Genomic DNA, 24,118 nt, shown 5'->3' with positions numbered 1-24,118 from the left:
AGAACCCTATCAAGCTTCCTTGATATGTTAGCACATCCAAAGCTGCCATTAGACCAAGTGAAGAAAGTACCAGTGAACTTGAGGTCCTCTAATTCATTTCTGTGGAGGCATTCCTTGAACTCTTGCATACCAGTAGTCCACCTCATTGCATTTCCAAATGATTCATTGACATTCAACAGCACATTGAAATCCCCCATAATAATCCAAGGCTTAGTCATGTCCCTCTGCATATTGATGCTCCTCCACAATGATCTCCTCTCCACAGCAGTGTTGAAGGCATAGACAAAGGAGGCCATACACTTGATTTTTACATCCATGAGTTCAATGGCACAGCGTATAACTTGACTACTTTCAGAGACTGAAACCAATGAGACTGTGGCAGGGTTCCACAAAATCCAAACCCTGCCCATTACAGAGGAACCATAGTTACAAGAAATTGACCAGGATGGAGCAATGGCCTTATGAACTTCCTACATATTCTCAGGGGCAATCTTAGTTTCCAAGAGAGCAACTAAACATTACTCACACTTGTTGGTTGTTATGTTTGCTATGTTGCCTTGTGAGCTGATTGTTTGTTTGCTCCAAGTGCTCCCACCAGTACATTCTTTTTTTCTCTTTATAAAGCTTACCATTTAACAAAAAAAAAAAAAAAAAAGGCTCGACCCATTTAATACCCTTTATTGTTTCATCATTTAATACCCTAAAAATATCTAATTTAGATATTATTTGAAAAATAAAAAAGAAAGAGTCAGAGTCGACTCACGACCCTCCCATCTTCTTGTAATTTATATAGAAGCATAGGTGTGCCTACCAAGAAACATTTATACATGTTGTGATGTTAATCTAATCTTGTTATTTTTTAAAGATGGGCTCCTGTGAAGGATAAAGATGTGGCAAAAAGATGACAAAGTTCATAGAGCTCAACACAATTGGTGTGTCCAAGGAATTCCAACTTCAAGCTGCAAAGGTTCTAGGTGTCATTGCAGATAACTGTCAATACTATGACAATGCAGACTCAGATACCGTGCTTGAATATGGTAAACTTATAGTTTCTGAGAGATGGAACAAGTTAAGAAACGTGATGGGACAAAGCGACATGTTCAGTCTACTATAATTTCATGGGAAAGTTATAATATTTATGTTCATCTTATCTTTTTAATTGTAACTTGTCGTTTTTTCTCTATATTTGCTTTTCTAATATCAATTTTTCGCCTATTATTAAGTTGTATTTTTTTCAATTTTGAATTTTCTCAAAGTATATACACTATGACTAGTAATTATAAAAAAATCATATTACAATTGATTTATAAAATATTCAAACTTTAGTTACATAGTACAAATTTGGCCCCCCAACCTGGTTCCGCCCCTGCTCTCGTTACGATTGAACCACCCGGCACCTTTCGGGTGGACACACCCAAGCATACTCCGACCCTCCCCCTCCTTAAAATGGAGATGTTATACCATTAAACTAGATGTTCTTTGGTAACATCAATGAAACTTTGTCTATAATATTTATTTTCTAGTATAAAGTTTACAATGCCCGGGAGTATTCCCCCCGCCTAATGAACAATCATAAAAAGCTCTCAATTTGCCTTGATACTAAAGAAATGAAAAGTTTTCAAGAAAAAAATAAAATAAATAAATAATGACTTTGTGTCGAGTGGGAATACCGTGTGTAAAATACTTTTGGAGTATTGTATACTTTGTTGCAGTCATACAAAAAAAATCCTACTGATTTTCTCTCCTCATTTTTAGGATTTTGACGACTTATTTAAAAAATAAATTCTCTGTCTCTAACATTTATTTCCCTTCTTAGCCTACTGATTTTCTCTTCTCATCTTCAGGATTTTTCTAATTATCATGCATCTTTCTTTAATTAATTGATAAATTTTCAAATTATAAATTTCAAATCACTAGTTACTGGACATTGAACCGTCGCGACTCCATGACCATTCAACCTCATCTCTTAGATGTAATATAAATCTAATATAATGGATGAGATTGAAAAGCCTTAATATAATTTTTTTTTTTTTTAAAAAAAAAACTCATTTATTATCATTTTTATCACGAAGATCTTCCTAAAATCTAGGAATCCCTTTGCTCTTTCATCATCTACTAATACCCTCGAGATATCTAATGTAGATATTTGAAAGAAAAAAAGAAAAAAGAAAAAAGAAAAAAGAAAGAGTCACGGCCCTCCTATCATAGAGTCACGATCCTCCAATCTTCTGGTATTTTATATAGCGCTAATCCATAACCAGAAATGTGTGTCTCAGAAAACGACCAAGAAGTTTAGGTTTCCTTAACAAAAATACCGAGAGAGAGAGAAGAGAGAGAAAATGTGTGGAACAGAGAACGCTCATGTGGTGAAAATTTCTTTGTCATCTGCTGGTCTTGATCACTCGGAAGCAAGAGAGAATGGCACAACCCTCTCATCCCATTCTCTCACTAACCTTGATCAGTAAGTCTCTTAATTAATGCATTTTTTTTTTTTTTTTTGGTAATGTTTAAATTAGATAACCACCATTTTGATCAGTTGAAAATGGTGGTGTTTAAATTAGATAACATGCAAACTTGCTTCCCCAAGAAGAAAAAAAAATGTTGGGTTGAAATGTTTATCCACTTATTTCATATATTTAATTGGTTTCAACATACAAGTGTTGCAATCACAGTTGATTAATATGTTTGGAAATAACTCTTGCTATATAAGTTTTAAAGGGACAGATTCTAATGAATATAAGATTCTTGCATGGTTAGAATTAGAATGGAGGGGTCCCTAAGGAAATTTTCTAGTTAAAGGTGTATACAGAAGCTTAATTAGTCCCAAAACTTTTAATTATTGAGTTCTATTTATATGAACTTTAGTCATTGATGGTATGATTTAAAAACAAAATGCATCATAATTTGTGGATATGCATGTGTTTCATGTCTCACTTGTAAAAGGTACGGTGATTAATATTACCTGCAAATGTGAAATTGCTTTTTTTTTTTTTTTTGGTGTGTGACACTGGTGATCCAACCATGTTTGAGGCTTATTGGCTGCGGATGGGTGACAAGTGCACAGTGGTGATCTAAGGCTATCACTCACTGAGCTATTTTGCTAATATGAAGAACTTATGCTGGTTTATGGAGCCAGAATTGGAGGAATCGATCAAGCAATTGCATCGTGTGGTTGGCAATGCAGTGACTGAAGATTATCATGTGGTTGTGGGGACGGGTTCCACCCAACTCTATCAGGCTGCATTGTATGCACTCTCCCCTTCTGATACACCCGAACCCATCAGTGTGGTCTGTGCGGTTCCTTACTACTCGGTGAGCCTCAATCGTAATTCGTTGATTTCTTATTTTGAACTAAACGTGTTAACTGATGGACAGTGATTAGAATCTCAAGTCTCTTAAAATAAAATAAAGAACGTAAAGTTTCATGTTTTTGTCCATCATGGTCATGTCTCTAGGTGATACTTTAGAAAAACAGACACATATTCTGTTTGAAAAGGACGAACAAGAAATACTGCAAACACATGAAGGTTCGTCTAATTTTGAGGACTTCTAGACATTACAAAAACATAGTAACATGGATATTAAAAATTCTGAAAATCCTGGTTTTGCATTGCAAGAACACAAAATTGTTATGGCAGGTACATATATAGCACATGTAATTATGGCGCCCATGCAACTAGTATTTCAAGTAACATGTAATTTTTATCATTTTCAATTGAATACGAGTGAACCAATCAATACTACATTAGTTAACACTCTCTGTTCCTAATTTCTAATTTAATTTATTTTTCTTGGTTTATTGTTTAAAGTCGAATCTAGAAGTGACAGACTTCTTGCGGTCAGGGCTGTACAAGTGGGGAGCTAATAGACAAGCCATTGTCAAGAGAGAAGGAGATGAAGGGAAGGTTGTCCATGACCTTGCCTACTACTGGCCACAATTTACTCCCATTACCAGTGCAGCTGCTCATGATATTATGCTGTTTACGGTCTCCAAGTGAACTGGACATGCCGGATCACGCATTGGGTAATTCTCTAAATTTTGATCAATTTTTAAACATTTGCCTATCAAGAAACATTTACACCTGTTGTGACGAACAACAGCAATGTACAAAACAAAGTACACTACACAGAATATAGAGATTTTATGTAGTGTTATTAATTAACCATATAGTAAAAAATTTAGATAATATGATGGTTGGTGCAAAATATCATATAATTTAATTAATATTTCGGTTTTTCTGTTTCTTCTTGCAGCCTTTGCATGGATGAAGTGCAATCGGAATATAGAGGACTGCACAGAGTTTCTCCGAGGGTACCAGATTCTAACAAGAAGCGAAAGCGATTTGGGACTGATTCGAAACATGCTAGGGTTAGTATGGTACGTGAGCAAGGAAGAAGAATTAAACCTCTTTATAGAGAGGTTGGTGGCTATTCAGGAGTTGATGATGATGTAGAATTTTACCTAGTCATGCAACATTTAGGTTAGTTATAGAAATATAGAAACATAGGATAATGAGTCCAGTTTATGTTGCTGCTTCCTTGATGCCTAGATGGTGTATCATGTATGTTAATATGTGGTTCATATCTACATGATAAGAAGTTAAATATACTATAAATTTCAAATTGAAATATACCATCTTAATAATTTAAATATACTAAGGGTGGTCTGCAGCTTGACTCGGTGACATTAGGTTCGGTCCCATTGGGTTTGGTGTACTGTATGACCATATTTATGCTTGAAAGCCTCCAAAATGCATGCATCAAATAACACAGATTTGCTACCATCTCCCTTGACAACAGCCGGTTTAACTATGTTCCTTATCTCGACCCTGTGTTCCTATTCTAATTTAGTAGTTCTCTTAAAGAGCTTCCTAGTCTCAGCACAGGTATCCCGGAATCTTGATTTCTCAATACCTGCCACTGCATAACTAGAAGATTTAACTTGTAATCTGACATAAGCTTGGAAAAACCACGATACTTCTTTGCCTTCGCCAGTATTGTTACCAGCACCAGTATTATTGCTACCGACAATTCCTTCAGCAATATGGTCGTCATTGTAGCAGCAGAGTTCAGTTGCAATGTGCCATAACAGAAGCCCTTCATCATAATCCACATCAACAATATAAGGAAGTAAGGTGCTGTAACCTGGTCCTTTTCCAAGAATCGATCCAATTATCTCGATCTGGCTGAACATATCTTCTTGCCAGTAACCAAATCTTCTGCTTTCAAAGATTTTTAAATGAGTTTAGCTTGTTTTGTATTATTGAGATTTCTTTGATTTTCAAGTTGTTTGATTTACTCTTGCCGGGAGTACTTTTTTTCATCTCATGGATCAAAAAAGTATTTCTGCATTGGGAGACTCTTGTATTATTTCTGCTTTGTTGTATGTTTTTCTTCTTTGTTGTATGTTTCTACGGGTAGATGCCTTTTTCTTGTATTGTTGTGAATAATAGTAAAGTTTTGAAACCTTATTCGGTAAATTCATGGGTGTTCATTTCTTACGTTCTTGTAAAACTTAAACAAAGAAAAGTTATTTTTATTTAGTTAGGAGATTTATATTCAAAATCGACCTCCGTGGCAGTATTTCTTTACATATTGTTAATTATGGATATGTTCATCATGGAGATTCTCTTTGCCAAGGAATAAATTCATTTCCTAAAAAATACAAAGTATGGGGACAATCAAGAGAGCAACGTAACACTCCTCTAATATGAGGCCAAAATTATTAAAGATTATAAAATAATTTAGTGCGATAAGTATATACATCAAACATGCCGATCAAATGGACAGCTACATAGATAGAAGTTGGCGGAAAGCGATTTGGGGTTGATTCAAAGCATGTTAAGGTTAGTATGGTGAGCAAGGATGAAAAATTTAACAAGCTAGAGAGGTTGCGACTATTCAGGAGATTAATGGATATCTTATTTGATGGGTTGATGAAGAATCTGAACGGCCGACCTCCTGTAGGATAAAACGGGTAAAAGATAAGAATGGTGATGAAGAAAAACATGCAAGAGTTCATAAAAGTAGCTAGTCATGTTCATAAACCATAAATGGTTTGATTGTCAATTTTAAAAATCAAATGGGTTGATCCAAAGACAAAAGTGTTGGTTATTTGTTGTCGTGTTGGTCCCTTGGGCCTGGTGCTCTTGGGCTTCTGGGCTTTCTGTCTGTTATCTCGGTTAAGGCTCTTCTCTTGTACTGTTCTTTTATGCTATGTTCGGTAGGAAGGGTCTTAGGAGTGGAAGAAAAATAGGAAGGAAAGAACAAATTTCCTTCATTTGGTAAGAGAAGATATAAGAAAATAAAGGATAATAGGAAAGATGAATCCTTCCCAAATTTTCATCCGCCCAAATATGCGGAAGATATGAGTGAAGACAAGTGATCCCATTATATAAGTTTTAAATTATTACATCATCATTTATAAATATTTAATAAATACTATAAACAAAGTAAGTGATGGGTATAAAATAAAAATAACTTAAAAGATTATCTTTCATTTTAAGACAAGGATCCTCTAAGTTAAAAGTCTTCTACATTATAATAAGTTAGAATCACTTCCACATTAATTGACACATGTCAATTTAAGTAAATCTATGACTAAAATTACATCACATCAGCCAATTTAATAAGACTTAAAATACTATATCATTTTAGGGCTAAAGGCAAAAAACCATTAGTAAAAAGTGTTTAATTCATCGAATCCTCAAAAGAAAATGAAGATCTTCGTAAAAATCCTAACAGGGAAAACCATAATGCTCAGATTTGAGTCGAAGGACAACATCAACTCATGAGATTTGATTTTCAAATTTCATCATCATCTGCTGTAATACTTCAAATATTCTCTTCCTTTCTTTCTTGTAATCTAATCAATTAGATTTAATGTTTTTAATTGTTTTGATATTCTTAGTTGTTGTAATCTTCCAATTTTTCATGATTTTATTTTTTATTTTTTATATATATATATTTTTTCATCAAACCTGTAGAGTACATACATTGTATCTACATAAACATATTATATGATTCAACATTCAGTAGGGAGTTTTTATTAACAACGTTTCTTCCTTTAGCCCTAAAACGACACAGGGTTTGAAGTTTTATTAAATGAGTTAATGTGGTGTAATATTAGCCATAGATTTACTTAAAATGCCATGTGTCAGTGTTTAAGTGATTCAACTTAATATAATGTGGAGGGCTTTTAACTTAGAGAATCATTGTCCTTCGTTTTTTATCCTACAAATCTAATTAAATTGTGAGTTTTTTCCATTCTTTTCCATCCAACCCAACAAAAAGAGGAAAACACTTAATCTTTTCCCTACGATGTCTCAATCATCATTTCTTCTCTCCCTTTCATTCAATTTTTTTCCTTCCTACCCAAACAAAGCATTATTATTATTTTTTTTAATGAATTGATTTACTAAAAAATTAAAAAGTAATTTAATACTAATTAGATATTTGAGAACCAAATTATTAAAGGTGATAAAATAATTCAGTTTGAAGTGTATAAAAGAATAACTGAAAATCACAAAGTTAAGAGTATTAAATAATAAAATGATCAATTTTAAAAATTTAAGTTTCACTTTGTTAAGTAAAATAATTACATAACATATGCATTGAGAAATAAGAACTATTGTTAACCCTCCAAACAATAATTTCTCAATCTTAATAATTTAAGAAAAAATAAGAACTATTGTTAACCCTCCAAACAATAATTTCTCAATCTTAATAATTTAAGAAAACCCACTGATTTTTTATTCCTTCAAATTAATTTGCCCCTCCAAGCCAATGAATGTTCACGTAAATGTTTTTTTTTTTTTTTTTTTTTCGAATGATGAAGCAAATATATAGATAGATTATAGGTTTACAGTTGGAGGTCCCTTGGAAAGAAACATTTACAGTGAAACAGATACACAACAAGCCCAAAAGGCTCAACAGGAACTAAAAAAGCCCAAACTCAGAGCTATAGAAGCCCCAAACAAGATGGTAAAGAATAGCGGTTACTAACAACATTTGCCTTTGGAGAATGGAATTGCAGAGGACAAGGAGGATCTGTGAGTTGGGTTCTTTGCCTCCGTTTTTGCTTGTGTTTGGTGACAAAATCGAGGCCATTGATCATAGGTGGAATCAACATGGGCTTGGTAGGGGACACTGGAGTGGTAAGGGCAAGATTCCAATTTAATTGGGGATTCCAATTATTTCATTTGATGATGATTACATTATTTTTATTTTTTTTACATGCTGGTTCAAGAATCTTTGATAGTCATGTAATTATTTATATTCACATATATATCTACATACATATATATCTATATATACATAATACATCAACATTTACCTTTTCTGAAAAAAAAAAAAAAAGGTAAACTACCCACCCATTTAGTCCATGGTTTTATTCTATTACAATTCTTTATTAGAGCCCTGCGTCCATGCGTAATTTTTTGGCACATAAAGAACTACGATATAACCAAAATAAAATGACGGCTATAGCCCAGAATGTGTGTGTTTCACAATGTAGTTCTGCTAGTTTACAACATTACTATTGATTCATGAGCATGTTTTGAGTAGGTAATCTTGTTGATACTATCCATCTTTACATTGCTTACAAGCCTTACATATTTTTTTCTCGTCAAAAGCATAAATTGAAATTCAAACTATCTTTGTCTTATCAAGAGCATAAAATACTAATTACATCTTTTTATCTCTTTCAATTTTCTAGAGCCATTGATAGTCTTTAAAATGAAATTCTACATTAGCAATAGACCATCATGTTATCAAACATGGCATAGAAATTAGAGTCATCAATCAAAACATTTGCTAAAGTTTTCATCTTCCGCTGAAAACCCCGCTGAATACCTGGCTGTTCCCTCCTAATGATGCTTCCCACTCTATTGAGGAAATCATGATTTGAGATAATGCCACAACTATCTCTTGCATCTCTGGTCTATTGACTGCATCTTCACTTAGACACCACTCGGCAATTTCTGCCATCTGCAACAATGAGATTGGAAGAGATGGATGAACGTGTCAGCCTCATTCACAGAATGTTATGATGGGTAGTACCAGTTCTCCTTTTGTTGCACTTGTGCCACAGGAACAAAGTTTGTTTACATACCACGCTTTTACTAATGCCATTCGAAACACAGTTCATTTATGTTATTGTACACGCATGTCATTTGACTATTTTTCCTTGTCGTGGTTCCAAGCTCATTTATTGGTTTCAAAAGCATACTGATATGCATTCAGTGGTCTATGGCTTTTTTTTCCCCTGAAAATCTATTGAATTTTATAAGTCATAATCTTTATATTGTGATATATGCAGTTTTCATGATGTTTATGGATATACAAGTAACTTTATTTAACACTGTTAAAATGAATTCTTGAGAAAAATGTCGTTTGTTTGCCTCTGTTTCATATATGTGGTCTCAATTAGAGAACATAGCAGCCAAAAGTGTCATGCCTTATCACACAATGTGGATCAAGTACTGAGACCTGGTTCAAAATTTGATAGATGTAGCACAGATTGACCCCTATTATGCACCCTGACTCAGGTTTAATTTTATATCCCCTCTATGCATACATAAAAGATAGAATAATTATTGATATGCATATAGACAGTAATAATACATAATGATTCTAACCTTGTACACACCCTCCATTGGAAAGTTTCCCTTAAGATTGCCATCTATAATGGATTCCAATGCAGTCTCTGGATCTTCTTCTTGGAATAACTTATTTACCTGAGCATGTGATGTAATAAAACTGAGCTGGCTTAGTATAATGAAGATTTATTTTGACTGGCATCCGTGCATTCAGTGAACACAAATGAGAAAGATGCGTAAGAGAATAATTCTTCTATTTTTATGCATAAATCAGTAAAAAAAAAAAATCTCTGATTAATAGCATGCATATTTGCATACAAAAATAAAATAATCATATCAACATATATAAACACAAAATATGTAACTGTGTCCATATGTTTAGATATTTTTTATATGATTTAGCCAAAATCTAGTAGGTTGGCAAGTTATACTGGAGCGTGATTCAGCTAAAGTACTCTTTGTTAAAGGGAATGCAATTTTGAATAATTAATCATGCTTCAAAATTCTGTTTTTAACCTTGACTCAACATAGTTGCCTTTTTATTTTGTACTAAATGACTTACAACTGTGATGAGTGCCTTCATTTTGTTGGGCTCCCCTTTGTCACGGATGAGTGCACGTTGACCAGTTATGAGCTCTGCTAGAACTACTCCAAATGCAAAAACATCTGTTTTAGTTGTCACCTGCAGCTCCTTGACAGACCTGTTAAAAAAATGTCTAGAATGTCAAAATCACATTTAATCAGTCTAGTGAAGAATAGTGTCACCAAATGTGAAACATATTTAGTTGACATTCGTGGTACTATCCCCACTTCACTCCCTCATGCACCTACAGTTAGTGAATGACTGTATATCACAACAACATAAAACTTACTCAGGGGGAAGGTATCCTGGTGTTCCAACAAGGCGAGTTGCTATGTAATCGTCTTCATTGGTTCGCCCAACAAGCTTTGCCAATCCGAAATCTGCAACCTATAGAAATGGATTTTTTTTAAGATAGTGCAATAAAATAAAACCTAAGAGAAAGTGGACAGATTTAACTTCATTCTTAGTAGAAAGAGTAAAATTTCGGCTGCAGAACTCTGAGCATAACAATTGAAGCAAGTTGTGCGTTTATTTAGCTTTTCAAATAATTTTCTCTTGAATTAAAGAATAACAGCTAAGATTGGGAAAACTTGTTTTCACCTTTAGTGTAGGAACCCGGAATCTTATGTCTTTAGTGCAATGACATAACTTATGCTCTATAAGGATTTAGTGGAACAAATATGATAAAACGTAGAAAGCCTTATGCTGTTGAATCATAGATGGTTGATTTGTAACGTTCCATCCATTTATATGACAGAGAGAATACTAGATATTGTTCTAATTTATGAACCAGGATTCAATAATAAATAAATTAAACTGCATGACATATAAAGAGTACTATCCTGAATTTGAAATGAGTTGTGATAATGGTACCTTTGCTCTGAGCCCTTCATCTAGCAGGATGTTACTTGTCTTTATATCACGGTGCACATACCGGGCTTTTGTGTGATCGTGAATGTATTCAATACCCTTTGCGGCATCCAGTGCAATTTGTGCTCTTGCAGTCCAAGAGAGTGGTTGATGACCTGGTTAAATACCTATTAATGTAAGGGCCTTTCTCTTTCTGTTTAGTTTTGACTTAATTTCCAAGCATTGAAGTACAAAAGCAAGTCAAATCTTCTCTTGAAGACATCAAGAATAGGAGGTTTGGAAAAAAATTGAGATAAGGTTGCTCCTTTACATCATGATTTTTTTATTGAATAGGACTTTATGGTTATTTGAGATATATGTAAACTTCTCTGTACTAGAATCTAATTTTACAAATTTATTCCAATTTTGCAATCATAATCTTATCTTCAGTAACTTGTCTGCTATGTTTGTCATTATACATTTTCCACAAATAACTTCCCTGAGTGACCCAAGTTTAATCTGAAGTCAAAGTATGAGACCTCGATTTGATGAGGAGTGAATCTCAGTCCATTCTTTGATATTTCTATTAGACTTTAGCTCTTTATGAAGAAGAATGGAGAACGTACTGACCCACTCTAATTTGACATGACAGTCTTTTAGATTGTGTGAAGCACATTGTCTTTCCGAGTCTTCTGTTCTCTTTCCTTTAACCTTTAAACATGCATGTTGTGACAATGATAATAATTACACCTATAATTTAAATACCTTTTAGTAAAGGGTCATGAAGATGATCACTGAGAGATCCATTCTGAATGAACTCATAAACTAAGTAGAGGTGGTCGTCCCCGCTGGCATACCCCAGTAGTTCCATCTATAAATTATATCCAGTAAGTGAAAAGCTTGTGCATAGCCTCAACATCATGTGATTTTTTTTATTTTTATTTTCACTTTCTAGAGATGATTTCTTACCACATTGATGTGATGTATCTTGCACAAGACCTTGAGCTCCGCAAAGAACTCCTTGGACATGTTTGATCTCATCTTCTTTATTGCAACCTCCTGAATACCAGTTAGATTTGTGATGTCAACTTCAAATAGTGTGGGACACAAGGTGATGCCTAGCACGATCGATGAGATAAACAGAGAACTACAAGAGACATGTCACACCATACCTGGTCCCTTATTACTCCAAAATATACACTACCATATCCACCCTCTCCAATTTTTCTAGTTTCGCTGAAGTTGCTTGTGGACTCTTCAATTTCTTCGAGACTATATATTACTGGTCTTTCTGATTCAAAGAGTGTGACATCTGTACACGTGAATTCGTTTTGAATGAGTTTACTTCTCCTCTCTGTCTCACACACACACACAAGTAGTGTACTGATTATAATTATTATTAGGCACACAAGAAACAGAGCAGTTGAGTTTATTTGACCTTCCATATTTTCCTTATGCACGAATTGTTTCTGCAAGGAGAAAGATTTGTTGGCACTCATGCTGTTGGACACAGCAGCCCTTTGATCTTCCTGGTTGTGTTTCCTAGTTCTTTTTCTCCTAAGAAGGATGATTACAAATGTGCACATTGAAAGTAATGTAAGAGCTGATAATACGCCAATGATGATTGTCCACTTGTGGTCCATTCCTGTTGCAATACAGAAAAAACAAGGTAAGGAAGCTAGTAAACTTCTATGCTGAAAAAATATGTCGTCTTGCAAGTTTTTTGACAGTGAGGAGCAGGTCAGTATCCTTGGATATCATTGAAGGAGTATTAAGTGTCGATCACTAAATATGGCAGGCATGACAGATATAGAATCAAATGCCACAATATGAAACCAGATATTTTGAAAGTGAATAACAATATATATATATATATATAAGAAAGAAAAATGTGGCATTGTAAATGCAAAAATCTTGTCATAGAACTGTGGTAGAGGGAAAGAGATAATTTGCAATAAACTATCAAGTACATTTAGAGAAACAAAAAAAAAAAAAAAAAAAAAAAAAAAAACAAAAAAAAACTATTTGTGGAAAGTCCAAACAATTCATCAGCATAAACATCTACTTAGTTAAATATTAGCATTTGGGTTTATTAGGTTTCAAGAAACAAAGGAATCATTAATTGAAGTGCAACTGTAGATTCTCAGAAAAACATTACTAACCTTTCTTTGGGGCTTCTGGGGCTATAACTCCATTCTTCTCGGCTGGCACAAAAAACACCCAACCAACATCTATAAAACTTGGATTTTGAGTCAGATTTCTGTTCATGCTTTCTATATCACTAATTTTAGCAGATAGCAGAGTAGAAATATCTGCTAATGTGTCACCTTGCTGAACTGCGTATGTCACCACAATGTGTGTGTCGCTTTCCACACAACCACACAGTAGATGCATTGGAAATTCGTCTCCTGCAACAAAACTACTTTCTTCCCCTCCAACCATCCAAGCTTGCCCACTATAAATCTGACGCGAAACATTATAAAATATGTCGTTTGGCTGCACTTTATAGAATGTATCATAGAAGTAGGCAAGAGTGCCATTGACTTGTTTGCAAGAACAAGGTACTGTTACTAGGTAGTCTTTTTTGTTGCCATGGCTAATGGGCGTGATTTGTGAAGTGCTGACAGAGTAATAGTAGGCGATTTGTTCTTCTTGAAGACCGTTGCTGTGGTAGAGTATAGAGCTACATGTCTTGATATTGTTAGAGCATTTAAAAGGGAACATATGAGTTGAATTAACGGATACATCCTGGCCAAAAGTTGTTATGAAAAGAGTCGTCGAAGTAGGGAGGAGGAGGAAGAGAAGGGAAAGGAGATGGTTTGGAGCCATAGATTTGGGCATGAAGTTTGTGATGTGAAGAAAAGAAAGGAGAAGAAATGAAATCAAGGAATTCAAAAAGACCGTCTTTCTCGTTGTTCTCTTTGTGGCTTGCATGTTTGTTGGTTTACAGGATGGACATTTAGATTATTGGTCTAGATTTGACTTCATTCATATGGAAACTGCCGTCAAGTTCTTTATAATAAAGAAAGTTGAGAAGTCCTTGCTTTTTAATATCATTTTGTAGTAAACAAAGTTTCTCCCTGAGTGCAGCATTTGCAATTTAGCAAGGTCGTAATCCAAAAATAGTGTCTTTCGATGTCTACAATTTAGTAATTGAGATTTATTTTTTGCCCGGGATACCAAAAGTTGGTCACACCAATAACAGAATCAATTAGGCCAGATGAATTCATACCTGTTCAAGGCTGGGCTAGGTTGAAATATGCATTAGATATTATTTATTTATTTATTTTGTTTTTGTCGTTGTCGTTGTTGTTGTCGTCGTGGTCGTCACAGATTTTACTGTAAGAGGTGTCAAAGGGCAATCTTGAAAATTTTTGCGATTGTATGAGTGCATCTTATGCCAGTGATAGCTTTAACAAAGGCATTGTGTGGCCACATCTGGTGAGACTCGTATAAGCTGTCAAGTCATCAATCTTGTAAGCATTGGAGGACGGAGAATTTCGTCGAGAAGGGTCTGTCTTTTGTGCTTGAAACTCATGGTTGTCTGCTTGAGCCCTTTTTAAATGGCTTTTCATGTTTCACCAATTTTAAACTACAAAAGAGTGTGTTTTGCTTGCTTGTCGTCGTCGTAGTCATTGAAACCATTCTCTTCTGTTATATGTCAAACAGGAAATTGATTTCTAAATCAAGGGAGTGACTGTATTCACGGGCTGTCGTTGAAGTGGGACTCATGTTAAATAGAAAAATGATTTTTAAACCGAAAGAGTACACCAAATTCTCGGTTAAGCGTCTTAAGGTCGATGGATCCTTTGAAGTGGAAACCTATGTCAAATTGGGGCCGCAAATCCTCTGCTGTAGATTTCCATATTGTCCCTGCTGTAAGTTTTTATGTGGTTTTTGTTTGGCCACGTCATTCACCACTATTTGACAATTGAGATCGTGTTTAGCAATTACACCACCATTTATAAGTAACATCTCACCACCATTTATAAGTAACATTACAGGATCTAAAAAGTAATATAACAGGAGTTTAAAAGTATATCACCATTTATGTGCATACCTTAATTTAAGGATAAAGATACTTATAAATGGTGGCACATGATCTAAAATGTAACATCACAGGAGTTTAAAAGTAATATCACCATTTATGTGCATACCTTAATTTAAGGGTGAAGATACTTATAAATGATGATAAAATGTTACTTATAAATGGTGGTGAATTCAGTTAGGTTTGTATGTGACATTACTTAGGAAATGGTGGTGATATTACTTTTTATACTATGTAATATTACTTTTAGACTTTTGTAATGTTATTTATAAATAGTGGTGAAATGTTAGTGGTGCAATTGCCAAACACAGTCTTAGTGTCTATTAGGTGGAATAAAACATGACCAAACCAATGTCACTTACCGCTCACTGTAAGAAACAGCATGGGAATCGCACAACAGATGATTTGAGCTCATATCGGAGAGAGTGTAATTCATGGGCCGAGCATCTCAATTCGGCACACATGGGTCCCATTTCAGTGGATCCAGTGATCTTCGGCTGCTCAATCTGGTGCACTCCCTTGGCGTATATAGCATGGCTCTATCAAATGTTTGAGGAATGATTTTTTTTTTTTAGTTAAAAGTTGGAGGAATGATATTGTTACTACTGTGGTTTCAAGTGGTTTCAATTTTCAATGGAGCTATATCCCCTCCTAGCATTTCTCATATTTATATTATATGGTTTTAATAACAGTAATTCATATTGAATTCAGATGAAAAAGTGATTAAGTATATATTTAAAGTGAAATTCAATAATTAAATAAGTGAGTTTAACTATTTAATAATAATAATAATTTTAATGATTTGGTTCTCATAAAAAAATTTATTTGTTTCAAAATAATTGTTCCAATTTAAAAATTAATACACTATTTTTTTTATTATACCTAATTTATCCTCAATGTCTTAAAGTTATAAATTATAAAGCTCTGTTTTTTAAAAAATGTTGCACATGAGTACCGGAGAAAAACAGGGTTATAAAAAAGGTGGCCTAAAAAATTTATTATATGTTCTTGAAACGGCTAACTAAAAAATTAAATAAAACTTCCATTTATTTGTTATGCCTGTATGAGTTTTATTTAGCCTTTTGGTATAAGCATAAGTGATTGTGTGCGTTTTATTTAGTATTACATAAAATATAATGTGTCTCGTAAGAATGTGTTGTTTCAGCACAAAATAATATATTTAATTATTTCATAAAATTAACTTTACTTTTTATTAATTAATAAAGTTTTATACTCATCACACGGGATTTGTGAGGAATTTCGGAGTGGCAGAAGCAAATAATAAAAATGTCACTCCATAATTTTGTTGGAGGAGAACTCTGAAGCAACTGTGTGCGTGAGAGTGAGTGAAAATCTATCTTTTGGAACTTTTATTTTATTTTCTTACGGTAGTATTACATAAGAGTTCCGTTGTGATGTAGGAAACAAATGGTAAAATTTAAATAACATTCTTTAAATAAAATCCTATTCCATTCAAATCCGATCATTTGACTACAAATTTTAAAATGAACAATTTAAGATCGCTTAGACTCAATTTTGCTTTGAATATCCCCATATAAAAAATATAATACTAAATAAATAAAAATAGAATCCAAAGGAAAATCATTTCCCTTTCCATATAATTCCTTTATTACTAGGAGAGGGAAGACAACCAACTCCCTTTAATAGACCTTAGGAAGTTATATTGTTATTGAGTAGTAATATGCTGGTTGAAAAATCCATTCAAGTGAGGACCCTCCCATTCCTTAATCATTATTATTGTTTTTTTATTTAAACAGTTTATAATCTAGGTGGAGCATGAGAATAATTATTATTTATATATATATATATATATATATATATATATATATATATATATTATGTCGATAATTTTGTTGGAGAACTCCGAAGCAACTGTACGAGTTTTATTTTACTTTTTGGTATAAGCATAAGTGATTGTGTGAGTTTTATTTAGTATTACATAAAATATAATGTGTCAGGTAAGCATGTAATGTGTTGTTTTAGCCCATAATAATATATTTAATTATTTCATAAAATTAACTGTACTTTAATAACGTTTTACATGGGATTTGTGCGGGCTTTCAGAGTGGCAGAAGCAAATAAAAAAAATGTCACTCGATAATTTTGTTGGAGAACTCTGAAGCAACTGCCTCTCAGAGAGTGAGTGAGTGAGTAAAAATCTCTCTTTTGGAACTTTTACTTTATTTTCTTACTGTAGTACGGGGTACTATATAGGGTTCCGTTGTGATGTAGGAAACAAACGGTAAAATTTAAATACTGTAACATTCTTTAATTAAAATCCTATTCCATTCAAATCCGATCATGAAATTTTAAAATGAACAATTTAAGCCCACTCACTCAATTTTGCTTTGATTATCCACATATGAAAAATATAGTACTATATAAAAAAAAAATTACATCCAAAGGAAAATCATTTCCCTTCCCATATAATTCCTTTATTACTAAAAGAGAAAAAGACAACCAACTCGTTTCAATGGACCTTAAAAGATTATATTGTTATTGAGTAGTACTACGTTGGCCGAAAACTCCATTCAAGTGAGGAGTGAGGACTGGAATGACCCATTCCTTAATCATTATTATTTTTATTTTTATTTAAACAGTTTATGATCTAAAGTTGAGCATGAGAATAATAATTATTTATATATATATATTATGTCACAAAAAAGTTACTAGTATTAAAAAATATGTGGCATTATTCTATATAAAATAAATTTACAAGTTTGATAAGACAACATATATCTCTTAATTATATGATTGGCAACTTCCATAATTAACCATTTAGATCAACCTTGTGAAGTTTTTGTCAAGTTTATCATCAGTATTTTTGTTCTAATCGAAGGGTATCTATCAACCTTGTCAAATGGTAATACAATCTGAGACAATTTGCAACAAGTACATTTACAGAAACAAAACAAACAAACCAAAAAAAAAAAAAAAAAACAATTTGTTGGTAGTCCAAAAGTTCATCAGCAAGAACTTCTACTAAGTTCAAACATTTAACATTTGGCTTTATTACGTTTCAAAAAAAAAAAAAAAAAAAAAGAAGATTATTCATTTGTTGAAGTGAGACGAGTATAATTCTCAGAAAAACATTGCTGAGCTCTCTCTATGGGACTGTAGTTCCATTATTCTCCATTGGCACAAACAACACCCACCCAACATCTATAAAACCTGGATTCTGAATCAGATTTCTGTTCATGTTCTCTATATCACTTATTTTAGCAGAAAGCTGAGTAGAAATACCTACTAATGTGTCACCTTGCTGAACTGTGTATGTCACCACAATTTGCGACTCACTTCCCACGCAACCACACAGTAGATGCATTGGAAATTCTTCTCCTGCAACAAAATGTTGTTCTCCTCCATCATTCCAAGCTTGCCCACTGTAAATCTGATTCGAAACATTGAAAAACGTGTCGTTTGGCTGCACTTTATAGAGTGTATCGTAGAAGTAGGCGACGGTGCCATTGACGTCTTTGCAAGAACAAGGTACTGATACTAAGTAGTCTTGTTTGTTGCCATGGCTAATGGGCTTGATTTGTGAAGTGTTGACAGAGTAATAGGAGGCAATTTGTTCTTCTTGAAGACCATTGTTGTGGTAGAGTAAAGAGTTACATGTCTTGACAATTACAGAGCAATTAAAAGGGAACATAAGAGTTGAATTAATAGAGACATCATAGGCAAAAGTTGTGACGAAAAGAGTTGTCCAAGTAGGGAGGAGGAGGAAGAGAAGGGAAAGGAGATTGTTTGGAGACATGGATTTGGACATGGAGTTTCTCATGTGAAGAAAAGAAAGGTGAAGAAATGAAATCAAGGAATTCAGGAAAGAAAGGATGGGCTTTTAGGTTATGGGTGTAGATTAACTTTCATTCCTGTGGAAACTTCCGTCAAGTAAGTTGAGAAGTGCTTGTTTTTTAGTATCATTTTGTAGTAAACAAAGTTTCTCCCTATGGCGCAGCATTTGAAATTTAGCAAGGTCCCATCCAAATATAGAGTTGTTTCGATGTTTACAATTTAGTAATTGAGATTCTATCTCTTGTCCTGGACACCAATTAACTAGGCCAGATGAAGTTTTGATGCAATGAAAATGCAATCAGATTAAGTTTTATGATATACTTGTATGGTGACAGATATAACCTAGAATACTGTCCAAGGCTAGGTTAGGTTGTTACCAGTTTTTTTTAGCATCCCGCGTGGACAAAACATAAATTGGTTACACAACAGGAAATCAGGCGAGTCTAGGCCTTGGGCAACCCCTAGTCTGGTCAGGCTTGATTATAATCTTTTCCTTTTCTCTACTTGTTTCCAATTGAATTCATCTGACCAAAATATAACCAATAACAAAAGGCAAGGGAGGAGCAACTGGCAAAGAAATATCATACACACCAAGTCTTGTGGAGAACAGAGTTTATGTTTATATAATGCATTTTGGAATCAAAACTCTTGTCATGAATCCTACAACAGCAATTACAAAAAATAGGGGGAAAAAAGGGGTATCATTCTATAATGAACATAGCTGGTGTTACTTGTCAATAAGATCACGAGCTCACGGATGCCAAGTGACCCACAATTAGAGTGTCAAATCACCTCCAATATCACTGATAACTTTTTCTACGTTGCTCAGCATATCTGGTAATGACAGGAAATTTTTGAAAAATCAGCAGCTTGAATGATAAAACTGATAAAATGCTTTACAGAAAGCTGAAAGGTTTGATCAATAATCAGATATTAGCAGATCTGAAAATTTGGTCTATCAGCATCTTATGTGCATGTATGCTTCTGTCTATGAGTCCGTGAATTGGAAAATGCATCCTAACAATAAGGAATAACTTAAGAGGCCAATAAGATTAAATGACAGTACATACATTTATCTCTTTTGCATATAAGGAACAACATAAGCAAGTAAAAGGGACACCAGCTTTAAAACTTCTAAAGCTGCATATTAAGGGCATTAGGACTATGCTTACCTAGGAAAGAGGAATCTTCCATATATTTCTGAAAATAAAAAGATAAAATAAATAAATAAGATCCTTAAGAAAATAGTTTCTAGTGTTCTACTATTAACTAAACGCAGTTTGAAACAACGTCAATAGAAACAAGCACCATATAACCACTTATAAAATTTTGATCAATAAAACAAGATCAGAGGATTTGACACGGTACCATGATTTGGTATTTGAGATCAACTTCCCCAGTTATAGTTGGTTGTGCTGCAACTGCATAAATATTTATCAGGAAAAGAGTCAATCAATGGAGCAGAACCGAGAAGACAAGACCAAGTCATAACTGGGCCAATAAATCTACCTTGTTTGAGCTCAGTGTGACAGTTGCTCTCAGTGTGACAGTTGCTCAATAATGACATGAAGCTGGGAGGCAAGGCAGAAAAAATGCGCTCAGCATCCCTATTAGGTTTGGTTTCCTGGGAATTTGAGTCTTGGGCAACTCCACAGTTCAAGCCTGGTGGCATCTCATGGGTAGAAGTGTCAAGAGAATTCTTAAAATTCCAATCCTCCCTAGATCTGCAAACACCATATGTCTCAGTTAGAATTTCCTTTTGGTTTTTTATTCGTAATTTAATTCATAATCATTCTGGTTCTTTATATATGCTGCTAAGGAGAGAACTGCAGTTAAATAATAGAATGTCTCCATTTTCACCTATGTGCGGGTTCATTAGAAGGGACAAACTCAGATTGAGATGAAATTTCATATTCAATGCCACCAGATGGAAGCCCACCAACCCTTTCATCCTCCAAGATCTCCTGGGAAAGGAACAAAACAAAGCATCATTGTTACAAAAGAAAAGGGACAATTTGCCAAGGGTAGCCAATGGAAAAATTAGTTTTCAGATGATATCATTCAACCCATTATAGAGATCTAGATTGTCATGTTTTCACCTTCAAAGAATTCACAAATTTTTCTGATTCGTGTATTGACAAAAACCGTATAGCAAACTTCTGGATCTGCAAACAAGCAAAAGGATTTACTGAGGTTGCAGCAATGGATGAAAATATATATGTATAATCAAACTTCATGATTTACAGAAAGAAAAAAAAAAAAAAAAAGGAACTGGACATTATTGAAAATGTTGACTGCCAATTGCTCCAAAAGCTTAAGCTATTAGAGAATGGGCCTAAAAATGCTGATCAAGCTCCAAACCTCCAACACTCTCCCTCACATCTTGCATGTGGTGAGGCAAACATGCTAAATCAATATCAGAATGAGTGCAAACTTGTACACTGAAGTGTGCAGAAATGGAGACTTGAACCAAAGATCCCCTAGAACCAAAACTTTAACACTATGTTAGACTACCAAATGCTCTACAAACTTAAGCTGTTAGAGAATGAGCTCAACAATGCATATCAAGCTCCTATAGAAACAACTTCAATTTCAATAATGACATCAAAATGAAGAGCACTTGCATATTACAATAGCAGATAAGGTGCAAGTCCACAATCTTCTGTACAACTAACACGAGATTTTAACTGTGAGGAATAACTTTATGTCAATAAAAAGATTGATTCTTCCCTCACTTCTGAATTTTGGCCCAAACAGAAAGTGTATAACATTCGATCACATTTTTGGAGAAAGATATATATTCTATGTTGTGTGAATTACTTTTGTGCAGTCCAAATTTATTTTCATCTGCTAATCTGTGTTTAGTATTTGATGCATTTACTGCAAAATTAAAAAATCTCAAAACCAAAACTCACTGGATAGGGCTATAAAAATAAATCACACTACAAATAGCAGACACTGCATATCTAATGATTTACAATTTACTGTCCAAGTACTGATAGGAAGCAGTTTCAAAGATTATTCATCAAATAAATATGAGCAGCTAGCTCCACATAGATATCAAGCAGATCCAAGGCAGGTAGATCTCCTGATATGAAGACTAAAGCATAGACACAAGAGTTATAAGTTTCCAACTATTACAAGGACTGTTTTGATGTTGATACAGACTCACTTATGCTAGCAAGTTAATACCCTGACCCCACTTTGAAGGACATCCATGACTCTGTGAGACGACATATATAGCGGGAACAATAAGGATCCTTTAAAGATCTCAAACTCACTCCCTGAAGTGTATTACATAACTTTATATCAATGTAAATCATTTCCACGTTAGCTTAGACTTTTTTGGCAGAAGAGAGTCCCTGGGGAAAAAATTCATGACACTTCTATTAAGGTTCCATTTATCATAATGGTATATTACAGTTGCTTAAGGAATTAAATCGGCATTAAGGAAATAAATTTCTCTAGCCCTTATATTTTTTTTCTTAAAAAATCTTTTATTGGATTAGTTCTCCATCAATTCAAGAAAAAACATAGGGTATAAGAGGGCTCATCAAAAACCAATCTAATTATTTTGGCATCCATAGGAGTGTTGAACAGCTTGCCTGGCCTACACCATCATTATAGGTGACAAAAATAGCTCTGCTACCTCTGGCTGGAAATCCATATAAACAGCACACCTGAGGCCAGGAGAAATGCAGCTTGGAAATGTAGTGCCTTTCCTGCAACATATTAAAATGTATATGACAAATGCATACTAATAATTTCAGAAGTAAACATGCACTTCCAGCAATGCACACAGTAAGTAGCATCTCAAATCTCAATTATCAATTGAACAAATGCCTCAACTCAACAAGAACGAAACGAAATCACGAAGTCTCGGTCCTTAAACTAAAGATAATCAAAAGTAAACGTTGGGAAGATGATTCAATAACATACGGAAATCAACACACAACCATCAATTTTTAAAAAAGCATAAGATCTAGCCTGAATAAAACGCAATTCGTATATACAAACACGGAAAAAGAAATTTGAAGATTATGCTGAATAATTTCAATCTGAACAACAGCTGATGATCATGAAGAAATCGGTCCTTAAATGAATCATAAACAAGAACTAAGATAATCGTGAAGTCACAGTCCTTAAATTAAACCTAATCAAAAGTTACTTCTGAGAATATAATTCAATAACACACGGAAATCAACACGCAACCATCAAACATTGAAGAAATCACGAGATCGAGCCTGAATAAGATGCAATTCACATATACAGTTATGCAAACACAAAATACGGAAATGCGAAAATCGTGCTATATAAATCCAATTTATGTACAGATAATACATCACAGGATTTGGATATTCGAATAGTAATAGTATTGTAGAGAAACTTCGTTGACTCACACATATTTTTTCTCGGAAAGTGACGATGAGGATGAGATTGGAAGTGGACCGATCGGCGAGTAGTTTGAGAGAGGCGGTGGAAGAGGATGAAGAGATCCAGGTGCCTCTCGAGCGATTTCGTTTGCCATTGGAGAGAAGAGAGAGAGAGGAACAAGTAGAGGAGGAGGAGGAGAGAGAAGGAGGGTTGAAGAAGCGAGAGTATTGCACCTCCCATTCCCGCCGTTCGCCGCTCGATATTGGTACCAGAGCTCCCGCCATTTTCAAACTCAATGCACCTGGATTTGGGAAGTTTTTTTTCACTGCCTTATTTATAAGCAGTTAGAGAGAGTGAGGGACGACACCCTCCCCACTCACGTGTTATGCACTTTATTTTATATTTATCCACAGTATATGTTAAGATGGCGATTTTTTTAGTTAATTAAAATACTGTAAATCTTGTAAGCAATAAAAGAGATAATTCTACAGAAATTGAGGATTTCTCAGCTGAAAAATGTGTAAATTCAAGTCATAGTAATATTATTCTAACATCTGTAGACGTATTAATCGGACATAATTGGTCAGCAGGCAATAACATCATTTATAAAGTAATGCACCAAGTTTATTAAACATTAATACATTATAAAATTAAAACAAATTTCTTAAAATCTCCGTTTGTTTGAATGTAACTTTTTTTAAATATATATATATATATATATACACACACATACACACACACATATACACATATTTTGTGTTTGGTTGTCAAAAATTTACCAACACTTTGATAGCCAAGGTGCAATGGGGTGAGCACTTGCCCATATACTCATTCACTTACAACGCTATT

General features: G+C 34.1%; 3 protein-coding genes and 1 pseudogene across 3 annotated transcripts; 1 reads left to right on the top strand and 3 right to left on the bottom strand.

Annotated features, from left to right (window-relative positions):
* The first annotated feature begins 901 nt into the window (after nt 1-901).
* Nucleotides 902-5,972, top strand: LOC132278231 (L-tryptophan--pyruvate aminotransferase 1-like; annotated as a pseudogene).
* A 2,851-nt stretch (nt 5,973-8,823) lies between these two features.
* On the bottom strand, nt 8,824-13,860 carry LOC132278230 (lysM domain receptor-like kinase 3). Its single transcript, XM_059780036.1, has 10 exons — nt 13,194-13,860; nt 12,470-12,676; nt 12,204-12,343; nt 12,001-12,090; nt 11,797-11,902; nt 11,056-11,207; nt 10,472-10,569; nt 10,162-10,300; nt 9,639-9,737; nt 8,824-8,988 (listed from the first exon to the last, which is right to left on the bottom strand). The coding sequence occupies exons 1-10, from the start codon at nt 13,858-13,860 to the stop codon at nt 8,824-8,826; spliced, it is 1,863 nt and encodes a 620-aa protein (XP_059636019.1).
* Nucleotides 13,861-17,862: 4,002 nt separating this feature from the next.
* LOC132278229 (lysM domain receptor-like kinase 4) lies at nt 17,863-18,869 on the bottom strand. Its single transcript, XM_059780035.1, has one exon. It carries the CDS (start codon nt 18,867-18,869, stop codon nt 18,207-18,209), a length of 663 nt encoding a protein of 220 aa, XP_059636018.1. The 3' UTR covers nt 17,863-18,206.
* A 603-nt stretch (nt 18,870-19,472) lies between these two features.
* Nucleotides 19,473-23,608, bottom strand: LOC132279427 (protein POOR HOMOLOGOUS SYNAPSIS 1). The gene is made up of 8 exons (XM_059781403.1): nt 23,296-23,608; nt 22,501-22,617; nt 20,995-21,060; nt 20,756-20,859; nt 20,405-20,619; nt 20,264-20,316; nt 20,068-20,095; nt 19,473-19,729 (listed from the first exon to the last, which is right to left on the bottom strand). The coding sequence occupies exons 1-8, from the start codon at nt 23,551-23,553 to the stop codon at nt 19,671-19,673; spliced, it is 900 nt and encodes a 299-aa protein (XP_059637386.1). The 5' UTR covers nt 23,554-23,608; the 3' UTR covers nt 19,473-19,670.
* Nucleotides 23,609-24,118: the final 510 nt, after the last annotated feature.

This window comes from Cornus florida, unplaced genomic scaffold (assembly GCF_030987335.1).
Source record: "Cornus florida cultivar Cherokee Brave unplaced genomic scaffold, ASM3098733v1 CherokeeBrave_3.0.0_Hap2_Chr10, whole genome shotgun sequence".
In the NCBI taxonomy this organism is placed as follows: domain Eukaryota; kingdom Viridiplantae; phylum Streptophyta; class Magnoliopsida; order Cornales; family Cornaceae; genus Cornus; species Cornus florida.
This window is presented reverse-complemented; position numbering and strand designations above follow the sequence as displayed.